Source organism: Hippoglossus stenolepis, chromosome 16 (genome assembly GCF_022539355.2).
Source record: "Hippoglossus stenolepis isolate QCI-W04-F060 chromosome 16, HSTE1.2, whole genome shotgun sequence".
In the NCBI taxonomy this organism is placed as follows: domain Eukaryota; kingdom Metazoa; phylum Chordata; class Actinopteri; order Pleuronectiformes; family Pleuronectidae; genus Hippoglossus; species Hippoglossus stenolepis.
Genome location: NC_061498.1, coordinates 11,382,732 through 11,394,653, shown reverse-complemented (window position 1 = coordinate 11,394,653; position 11,922 = coordinate 11,382,732). Strand labels below are relative to the sequence as shown.

The 11,922-nt window shown below is 40.7% G+C and overlaps 1 protein-coding gene across 1 annotated transcript; it reads right to left on the bottom strand.

The window, feature by feature from the left end:
- Positions 1-279: 279 nt before the first annotated feature.
- LOC118124063 (adhesion G protein-coupled receptor E5) lies at positions 280-8,030 on the bottom strand. Its single transcript, XM_035181856.2, has 17 exons — positions 7,658-8,030; positions 5,983-6,063; positions 5,594-5,764; positions 5,356-5,496; positions 4,900-4,943; positions 4,685-4,789; positions 4,355-4,508; positions 4,023-4,145; positions 3,723-3,913; positions 3,475-3,636; positions 2,924-3,118; positions 2,476-2,693; positions 2,320-2,380; positions 2,141-2,232; positions 1,831-1,999; positions 1,652-1,747; positions 280-1,213 (listed from the first exon to the last, which is right to left on the bottom strand). The coding sequence occupies exons 1-17, from the start codon at positions 7,686-7,688 to the stop codon at positions 1,172-1,174; spliced, it is 2,076 nt and encodes a 691-aa protein (XP_035037747.2). The 5' UTR covers positions 7,689-8,030; the 3' UTR covers positions 280-1,171.
- Positions 8,031-11,922: the final 3,892 nt, after the last annotated feature.

The following is an 11,922-nucleotide window of genomic DNA, read 5'->3' as shown; positions in this document are numbered from 1 at the left end:
AAGAGAGAGACTTCCATTTCCTCTGTGTGTTTATGTTTATGTTGGTTTTCTTACATAAACCAGACAAATGTGTTCCAGTAATAAGCAAGGAGCTATGAAAAAGAGCATCAGATATCAACATACAGAAACAAATATATAGGTATGTTTTTACTTACTGTATGCAAAAAGTTATCAGATTTTTTCAAACCCGGCTAAAAATGAGGTCTGACATCACAAACCTTTGAGAAATGTTTAAATAATTATTTTTCTTCTATATTTTCAATAAAATAATTCAAGAGGTGCATCAGAATATCTGGTTTATTGCAAAGCTTCCAGCAGAGGCATGAAAAGGTATGAACAAACACACACACACACACACACACACACACACACACACACACGCACACGCACACACACACACACACACACACACGCACACACATGATACAACACAAATTGTAAATACACTAAAAAAGATAACATCCTTAATTGGAAATTCAAAATGTGTGATGAACCAGCACTAATACATTTATTACATTCTTTAGACGATAGTAAATAAAATATAAAAATAAAGTTTTGAAACTTATTTGAACTAGGTAAATAAAAATAATATTTTCAAATGTAGATACAATACGTAAAAGAAGTTACAGCATGCTGAACAGAGAATGAAGTCAAATAAAAGTGCCTGGGAAATATAAACAAACATATATACATTTCAAATCCATCTCTGTATCTTAATTGTCTTTTTCATTTTTCTTTTTGCGTTACCCAGTGAGTGGATAAAAGAAAGTGCTTGCCTTTTAAAATATCCTTCAGATTGTCTCTGTCTGTGATTTAAGTACCTGGACGACACAACAAGCTGTATTAGATGTACCCAATAAACAGGTCTTTATATAATATCATCTATCATTTTTTTATTTTTGCTCCAAAATCAATATTATTTTTTACACAAGAAAAATGACAAAATATCTGTGTTCCAGTAAAACTTACCGAAAAATGTCATAGTCTCAATTTGAAGGAAATCCCTCAATAGTATTAACCAAAAGGAACTTAAAAATACAAAGGACCAGCACATGTTAATGAAATATACTATTTACACCATTTTGCAGTAAAGCAAACTTGCATTGGCCACTAATAAGAGTGCAGATATACAGTAAGTCCAGCTAAGCTCTTGAGTAACTGTTCTGTCTCGTCAGATCTGAGACTCTCCCGTGTCCTGGCTGCTCTTGGACGCCTGAGGATGACAGAGAGGAGGGATCAGATCAGTCACAAAGCACTTTGAGTGTACTTTTATAATCATGACAAGGTTTGCGTTGGCACCATAATTTAACGCACTTCACATCTCCTCTCATACTCTTATAATGTCACCCTGGAATATAGATTAACAGTCTTTTAAACAATTCAATTACAGATCAAATGTTTATCTGTGCTGTCCAAATGCATATTCATTTAAAAAAAATTAAATTCTACTTCTGCTTGTTGTGTAATGACGCCATCTCATATTTAACAACCTCCTCCTCCTCTAAAAAATTGGCGTTTTATACGAAAACAACCAAATGCAAGAACAGTATCAGATATTATACAGTATCACATTGCAGTTATAGGAAAATACAGTTTGATGTGACTAATTCTATAAACATCAAACATAAATATATAATTGAATATAGCTTACATGTGCTTTTCTGGAGTTGGAGTAGCTGAACTCTGAGTAATTATTCTTCTGGGGTGCACAGAAGCTGTGTAGGATGTTTCTGTATTCTTCCCTGACCTTCATAAGAATACAAGTTAGAATATGAGTTCAAAAGTGCAGAAGAGCTTGTTATTTATATTATGAGACGAGCGGAAACCGACCTGTTTGGAACACAGACAGTGCATGACGAAGAGCATCACCCCCTGAAGGCTGCCAAAGATGGTGAACAGGTAAGACATGACTATGGTGCTCTCCTTGAACTGGAAACATCCAAAGATCCACATGGTGGCCAACACGCACAGCTGAGCCACTGCAGTAATAGTGAATGCCCTGCAGGAGGCAGCAAAGACACATGTAAAGGAAACCCTGTGGTCAAATCTGAGGCACTAATCTAAAAGAGCCTGTTATTTATTGAAACAGATAAATGCACATTCATAAAGAACATGTGTTTCCGATCAAACGCTCTCTTACTTTATTTTCTGCAAATTGTCCAGGTCAGGGTTTAAACTCGAGAACTTCTGTGCCAACTTCCAGACTGTGATGAGAAAGAAGAAGATGTTGACCTGAAAGGAAACAGAGGTGAGGTTTTAAAAATAAAAGCACTATATTTAAGATTAATTGTTCAGCTCATGAATGATTTGTTTACTTACAGTGATGATCACACAGGCAGGGCCAAAGAAACTCCAAATGAACTCCAGGTTTAACCAACAACTGGAAAATCATTGAGCAAAACCGTGGGTCAACATAACCTGAGGTCCAAGCTTGAATTAAAAATAAAATACTCAGCATCAGTGGAGGGAACTTACTATGTCTCAGTGCCGTAACCTTTGGGATTAGCTAAGGCAGAGATGGCGACAATCACAGCCGGGACTCCATAGCCACCTGCCATCATGTATGAGGTTTTGAAGTGGGTGTTGAAGACCAGGACCACCATCCGGAAGAGTTGGATGCCCTCCAGACACATCCAGCAAAATGCTGCCAGGAAGAAGAAATGCAGCAGCCCTGCAACCACGGCACAGCCAACCTAATGCAGGGGAGAGATGAGGATGGCAGCAGTGAGAAAGGGACAAAGGATGCTGAGGAATGGGGATAAAGAATTAAAGGTTGTTCATACTGTAAATCTACAGCAGCCACATAAATCATTCAGCAGTTGTGCTGTTCATCAGTATTTTTTCCTCTGAACGTGTCAGAGACCGCACTCATTTGGACAGTGCAGGAATTTTGACCACGCAAGCTGTATTTGGAGCATTTTACCCGGTTCTCCGTGCGGGCGATGCCTGCGAGGAAGATGAGTATGGCGATGAAGAGGCTGATGCAGAGGTGGAGGTGGATGGTGGTTCTTGGGCTCTTGATGGAGCGGATCAGCGAGAACGTCAGGATGCACATGAACAGGCAAATTAGCGAAAGGGGCAGACCCACCCAGGTGATGAGCTGCAACTCAAACTTATTCTGCAGGAGGAGAGAGAGAGAGAGAGAGAGAGAGAGAGAGAGAGAGAGAGAGAGAGATCCCCTGTCAAGCATATACTGTCAACCCACATCATTTTATCCTCCTTCCTTCATCTCCACCTACATCCCTTTATTCTCCTTCCCTACCCACATCCCTTTGTCCTCCACCCCTCATCCCTGTTTATATACATATATATATATATATTCAAACATTTTAATCACATATTGTCCTGGCGTGGTTCTTGCCATTGAATGTGCAATATAAATAAATCTGACTTGATTTACACTGCAGATGAATAGACTGAAGTTATAAACCCTCAACTCTATGTATGATCATGCATGTGACAAAGAGTTGTAACCTTTATGTCATAGAGTGCCATGAGCACGGCAAAGCTGCTCAGATGGGTGCAGGAACACACAGTGTAATTAGGGTTGGACTCCACCACACTGCAGCCACTAGGAGACCACGCCCCTCCATCCAATGAGGAATTCCAGAACACACAGTGGCTGGTATTATTTAACTGTAAAAGACATGAAGACACCACTTGAATTAGAGACATATATATTTTATATACCAATTACATACCAGCAGAAAAAAGACCTTTACCTGTCTCAGGTGGTACAAAGTCAGTTTGACCGGCTGATTGAGGTGGCTTGTGTTTCTGTTGCTGACGGTGACAGTCACCACCTTGGAGTTGATCTTGAAGCTGTGGTTCTCCGGGGGCTTCATCTCACCAAAGAAGCCGTCTGCGGAGTCCTCCAGGTTTCCGTAACTCAGCAAGGAGAGTGTTGTAAAGCCTGTTGGAATCATAGCAACACTGGACTAAGTGGGCATTCATTACATTAGCAAATCATCTGTGTGTTGATATAAGTGGGAACAAATGTGTTCATTAGGTCTGATCATCACCAGGGTAATAGGAGGGATCTCCTGCAGCTGTCTCCATCTGCATGTCCAGCCGAGCATGCTTGGATGATGCAGTCACAGCCCCCATGGGTAACTCAGCCCCTTTATGTACCCGCAGCGCCAGCTCTGGACCCAGATGCAAAGACAAGCTTTTTATTAACACGTATTGCTTGTTTGTTTATGAGCTTTATATCTGAAGCGGTGTAAAAGAAGTGTAAAACTCTGAAAGGAATAAATTGCCTTTGAATCTTTCTTTATAAGTGATCAATCAACTGTGAATAAAAGGGAGAAAAAAGCAAAGAAAGCAAATAAAATGCTGCAAATATATTTCGAACCTGTGTGGTTGGAGGACATTTTTGTCCCCGGGGTCCGTATGAAGGGTCCGATCAGCCCCAGGGCGTGCTCCACAATGTCCAGAAAGGTGGAGACTTTCCTGTTATCATTGAAGGCTCCACCGGACAAGAGCTCGTCAATCACAGACAGCAGCCTCTGCAGAGATGTAGAAACATAAGCATGAGCAGGGAAAATTCAGGAGACAGAGTCAGACAGTGTCAGACTCTCGGTCTGCCAGAGCTTCCTGTGTCTGCACTGGTTGTGAAGATATTGAAGATTTTACCAAATAAAATTGCATTTCTATTGATGTGATGATAAGAATGTAGAAATACCCTTAATAGGTCTTCTCCATAGAAGTCTAGTGGACGCTTGCTCTCTGTGAGCTCCAGGCAAGTCTTTTCCAAATGCACCCCGAGGTCATGTGCACCCTGCAATTTCTTTTAAGAGTGATATAGAGAGAATGAGACAAATATATGAGATAACAGAAAATATAAAAACATTTTTGAATATATGCTGAGCAGTGATAAAACTTCCGGGGTGGAGTTACCTCTGTCAGATTGTTCATATCTTTGAAATCCTCACAGTTTAACGCTGAGGAAACAGGAAGTTTGATTGATCAGATGTGCTTGCTGATGACCACAGCATTCACATTATGAGGAAACCTACGCTCACGAAAAATATTTCTGTTTATACATTTACTGAACAAACACTGGTGCAGAATGGATGCGCGGTGGCAGGTTCCATTTCCACAGATTGTCTGATCAATCATACAAATGTCTAAAATGGGAACAGATCAGGGAGAGGGAAAATGGTTGTGCTGTGTGTTTCAGTCAGTGCTAATGGAAGAATAAATATCCTGGTCCACTCCAACGGTCACATCCAAAATGGTACTTGGTTAGTATTTTTCAGATAATTTTTTTCTTGCCTCAAGTAAAGAGGCACTAACATCATATCACTACAGCACATGGGGAACAATTATACACCTGTATATAAATGATCTTACCTTTACATGTCACGTTGTTGCCATAAAAACTGGTGGTCGAGATGTATCCATCATTACAATTGCAGGAGTAAAATGGATTTGTGTTGACACATTTGGCATTAGGTCCACAGATGTCTTTGTGTTCCAAACACTCATTGATATCTAAAAGTAAAACACATCACATTTGTTGCGAATTATGTTTACTAAATGTGAACTGGACTCTGCCGCCGTTGATTCAGTTCAATACAAGATGACTTACTTTGACATGTCACGTGTTTGCCAGCGGGAAAATTCCCATCACCTGTCGATGGTCTGAAACCGTCTTGACATCGGCAGTAGAAGCTGCCGTTGGTGTTGATACAGACTTTATCTTCTCCACAGGGTCCAACTTTGTTTGGATCATTCTTGTCCACAGCACATTCATCATCATCTTTGTAACAGAAAAAGTTCAGTTGAAGGACAACAAATCAATCATTTTTATACATAATCTGTCACAGAAATCCTTCATCCCATTATATATTTTAAGTTTCTAAATTCTGAAAGAAAAGATAAGCAATCTGTTACAAATGCCATAAACATGCACACATGCCACAACATGCTTGTTTTTCCACGGTGAGTTATGTGTGAAGATTAGTTTGTTTTTCATACCTACGCATTCCCGTTTCTCGCTCTTATATCCATTGTTACATGGTGGGTTGGACAGAACCATGACGACAGAGAGGCACAGAGCTGAGAAAAAACAAGCAGGCAACTGTTCAGTCGACAGTTTATCATCCTCTGAACATCACTGCAACATCTGTTACACTTGTACTCGAGCTTAATCTAAACTTTCTCCCCTTTTGAATCATTTTAAAACAGTTTGGTGCAGCTACAGGGACACAGCGGAAATGCTCAGGCTCAGTAGAAAAGGTAAATACCTTCACCCTCTCCTCTCATTTCCTGAGATTGTTCCGACCGCATCTGCACCATAACTCAAAATGAACAATAAATGGGTTTCTGCAGAACTCTGCTTCCTAGAAGTGAGGAAACGTGAGCTGGCACGGTGCAAGCACAAAATACTTTTACATCCTCTGCTGTGTGAGCGCAGAGTCAGTTCCCCAAGGGGCGAATATATGGCAAAACAGGAAGAAAGTGCAGTTACATTATTTGTCAGCATCACTGGGCTGTATGTTGAATCAAGTGTAATCCTCCGATGTCGTGGCCATGAAGATTTGCTCTATTTTTATGATATTCTGGGATATTTGGTATCAAATTATTGACGTGATCCAGGTGATATGAGGAAAGTACAGCACATTTATGGTGACTTTGGGTGAAAATCCCACCTAATACTAACTTGAGGAGACTGAGTGACTTAAGGAGGAACTCAAACTTCTCTGGACAGCTGCAATTACCATCTCTTCACCTCAAAACAGGAACACATAGAATAAGATCAAAATGTGCTTGCTTGGAATCATGATATTATAAAGTGTTTTTACATGGTTGCATGGCAACACTTTATGTTTCTTCCGCCGAGGGCAGGTGTGTGTGTGACTGTGATTACTCTCGGGCAATATGGGTGCTGAGCGATGAGCTCATAGTGTGTAGAAATAGACGGACAGAGGAACAGTGCTTCTCTATGCAGTGGGGCCCAGATAGTGGGTTATTTGGAGAGAAGCTGCTTAGCTCAGCATCACTCTTCTTCCTTTTCTCCTGATTCATTTGGGCTCTTTCCCACAAAGTCCAGGACCCTTCATACTGTATGAGAGTTTGAATGTTCTCCCCACGTCTGTGTGGGGTTTTGTGCTCCGCCTTCCTCCCACAGTCCATAGACAAGCAAATTGGTTTTAGGTTATTGGAGACTCTTGAGGTGTAAATGTCTGTATACGTTGGCCCTGTGATATGTTGGCGACCTGTCCAGGGTGTACCCCGTCTCTCGCCCAATGTCACCTGGGATTGGCTCCAGCATTCCTCAAAGGCTTTATATATATAGATACATACTCTATTATCTATAGATAATGGATGGATGGATGGACTTTGGATAAGGTTGCTGGCAGATTTGATCTCAATGGAAACTTGATAAACAAAGTGATAAAATATGGAATTTAAAACCAACTTGTCTTGACCATTATAACATGTAGTAAATGTATGTATTTATAGGTTATTGATACGTATCTTTAATACTTAAAGTTTAACTAAAGACAAAACCATATAGGCTTATATATATAACTTTGCAGGGTACTGCCTCAGCTTGGTTTCCTTTCTACGAGCACAGAATATGTTTTGAGCTTTTTAAAAACAGATGATTTCCATTCTAACTACAGCGCTGACGACAGATGTGACTCACCCGGTATCATGAGGTTCCACCTGCCCGCCATGGTGAACAAATCAATCACTGTCCAGGTCAGTATATGCGCTAAAGTTCAAACAGCCGAAACATAAACGTAGGAACTCTCCAAGTCAAAGGGTCCAGATCTCTTCTCCTCTTCTCTTCTCTTCTATTCTATTCTATTCTCTTCTCTTCTCTTCTCAACTTCTCTAAAGTGACTGTGACGTAACAGAGGAAAAAAAAAAATCTTCATCCCCCACTCAACAGTTGTGGAAAAAGTGTGTTTGTGCAGTTGCTAACAAACAAAAAGCAGAATATATATATATATAGATGAATGAATTAGTCTCTTTTCTCCGTCCTCTCTCCCTCTGCCTCTGTCTCCCTCCTCCTTTTGAATCTCATGTGATGTGCTGGGATGTCTACATTTTCTGGGGAGGGGTTTCACTCTCGCTGACTTACGCCCACACAGCTTGTCAGGGAGTGCAGCCTGCAGAAGTTCCTAATAACGAACTCTTTCACAACATGTTAAAGAACAGCTTTTTTTTCCAGACGCGTTATTTATGTCTCTGTCACCGTCTTTGCTTATTTTGCTTGATCTTTTCCCTCATGTGTGACTCTGTGAGAGGAGGATAGAGAGAAGGTCAAGAGGAGTTTGTGTCAATGGTCATTGTTTTACAGAGTCCATCTGGCTGGCACCCGGTCTGTGAACTATGACGATGACATATATATATGTTCTTTGCCTCAGACTGCATCAGACTGAGAAAAATGCAACAATGGTAACAGTTCTGAGCTTTATTTGGAAAGAAGCAAACAAAGAAAAGCTGAGTATGCATACATAGATTTGTATCTCCCCAGTCCCTGAAGGCAGGTCTGCTGTATTCTTATTCAATAAAAGCACAGGTTGAGCAAATTCCTTGAGGTTATAGATGGATGCTTACTGAAAAAAAATGTCATAAAAACCCACAGATGTCTTTATCTTTTTATCTTAAGTTCTATAAAGTGTCTGTGAAATGAATGTCATAAGGGGAAATGCAAGTACTTGTTTTATTCACACCTTTTTTTTCTCCAACCTCATTGTGTCCGTGTCACAAGGTGCTACATGACTTGACTTATGCAGACGGACGTGGGCTGTTCAAAGTTAAGAATTCAAACTGTGAGTAAACGCTGACACGGGTCACAGCAGCGACCAAATGGAACAATTACAAATTGTTAAAGTTTCAGCAACTATTCAAGCTCATAGTGACGAGGTCATTTTCAGTTCTTGAACGCCCTGTCCCAATGCTCGCAGGGTGGCTGTTGCATTATTTCACACTTGTAAACAATGAGGCTGACTTGGGGCTTTGTGTGCGTCGGAACACGAGGGTGACAACAGCTCCTCAGGGGACTGCAAGTTTGCATTGGTTCCACGAAGCATGATCACAGAATGACCCTGAAATATACTGACACTAGCCTGACCTGTTACAGTTATGAAGTCTGGTTTGATATATGAACTCAGTCAAGGAGCTCAAATTCACTTATTGTTAAGCTCGATAACGTCTTTCAAAAAGTGACCATAAAATACTTGTGGTTACATGTGTGGCGATCAGAGTGGGATTAGGTACATTTGGAAGCTTAATGCTAGTAAGAAATAATACTTTATCAAGTAATCAACAGCCAGACAACGCCACCTCAGGAACTTCACCTGAAGAATTATTTAGAATTAGTAATATCTGTACCAAGGCATTCAGGTTCATTATACTGAGGCAAGAGGCGTGGTTCTTTTTAGCAAAATTATTTTTATTACAAAAATAGCATGTCTTAAAAGGCAGTAAAATCCAGTCACACAGGGACGTGGGCTAATCAGGAACTGAGGCTTACCAATGGGGGGGGGGGATGGGTGGACGAGGGAGGAGGGATCCCAAAAAAAACAAAAATACAACTTCACCCCAGTCTCACCTGAAGACCACTCTCACACATACGTTGTGAAGAAAATCAAACCAGGGGGAGCAAGCACACAAAAGGCGGAGACCACAACCCGGGACACCAGCACCACCACCTTCGGCTCTCAGCGACTGAAAGGGATAAGGGAACAGAGTCAGTAGGGTAACAGGCAGAAGAAATTAACCAATGTACAAATAAACACAATATACGAAAAAACCTATGGGGTTGGCAGCCATCAGGTTACAAAATAATTAAACCAAGGCCCAAATTACTCGGAAAAGAAAAAAACCCTAACCACCGCGTGGATGATCCACTCTGCGACCATGTACCACCACCACCAAGTAACAACAATGCTGAGTAAAAACAATGCTAATCTGAACGTTTGTTTGGGCCTATGGGTTAGAGTTAAGGTTCATGCAGGCTAGGATTTTTGCATAAGGTTTATTTTGGGCATGGGGGACGGGCATTGAACTGTTACCGGCACCCAGTGGCAGTACCATAAATCAGAGCCAGACAGTTTTGATAAAGTAATGTAGCTTTCAGTCCTACAACTCGGCCTCTGTAGCTGCATGGTAGTTGTTGGGTTGTGCAGTTACTGGAGGATGCATCTTTGCCTGGAGTAAAAGCAAAATGACACACCGACTGGAAACAGAGTGTGTAAACAGGAACCAGAGCTGTTTCAAAAGGTGGTTATGAATAACAACATGAAGCAAATTGCTCAGGAACCACTGTTAGTATGGAAATACTAATTTACCGGATAAAAAAGACAAAAAGGGGAACTTTAAGTGTTGCACCTCAGATAGGGACCTTTTTACTGTTGCACAAACCTATCCTGTATAATGTGGTCATTGATTTTCAGAGCCCTTTTCTTTTGGTGACAGCATGAGTCCACAGTAAAACACACATTCATGTTCTATTTTCACACAATTCATCAATAATAATAATAATAATAATAATAATAATAATAATAATAATAATAATAATAATAATAATACAACAAACACATCCTGTGTGAAGGGGTTAAACTCCAATTAGTGAGGGATGGATAAGATGGCACGAGTGGGAGATTGATTTTAGGCAGATGTGAGTTTGAATGAGGGGAAGAGCACGGGGCACGGGAAGGGGTGTGAGGATGGAGACGGTCCAACAGGAAGATGGTGTAAAATGACCTTCAGTCTCTTCCTTCTCACTTGTTGCCTATACTCGCATAATAAAACATGGAGGTATAACTTGTTCCAACATTCGAGTAAAACACAGAGATAAAGCCATCGTGTAGTTTCACTACCTCAAATGTTTTATCTTACTTCAATTAAAAAAAATGCAGGAAGTTACTGTAAATGATGTATTGCATCATGCACTATATCCATAATGCCATGCAAATTACAGTAGCTGTAAAGATGTTTTACGGTATTTATACTCTGTAATTTCTGGTAATTAACTGTAAAAGTACAGCCAAGGTTAACAGTGGCTGGTTGCAGGTTATGGAAGTAATTATTAAAGGTGACTGAAAAGGAAAGGAAAAAACCGAATAGCAACTGTGGCCACCAGCCAACACAGAATCAACATTAAAAGCCTGTCAGACTGGGTGTGTAATAATGTTTTTAAAGGGGCAGGATACTGTGGTCACTCCTCGCTCAATGCTGTGCGGTGAATCACTGAGATGAGGTCAGAGCCGTGCGTATACTCCGTACTCAAATAAAGAATAATCTCTGCCTGAGTTGTCTGACTGAGCTTCGGTGTCTTCACACAGATTAATCCTGGATTCTTTTTCAAAGAGTGACTCTCCAGTCAATACGAACGTGGCAAACGTCCAGGGCTTATCCTGTCACAGCACTACTACTTCCTGGCCAAACCAAAACAGTATTCACGTATAGAGATTTGGACATTTTGTGTTGGTTGTGCTTGTTTACTTTTAGCTTCTTTCTGAGATCTCGAACAATGGGGGGGGCGGGGGACTGCAGCGTGGCCCAACAACTTCCTGTGTGGAGACAGACGAGTCTGGTACGACTGCTGTGTCTGTCCCACAGAAGCAACAGAGACTCATTTCAACATGTTGTCAGTGAATCAATACATATTTCTGAAGCTACATCACACTATTGTTTTTCTGGAATGATCCTTCCTCGTGTAAAAATCATAATTGCTGTTCTCCAATGATTTTTTTCTCCTATACCTGCAGTTGTGGTCTCTAAACCTCGAAAGATTTTTCAAAAGCTTGTGTAAATATTTTTTGGAAATGGCTGAGTGGCCCACACAGGAAAGTGTTGCTCTATCACACCAAATGTAAAAACACTCACTGTACTGTTGGTGGCTTGTGGTTAAGCAGAATGCACACGTTCTAGTTTTTGAACCTCAAAAGGGTGTTG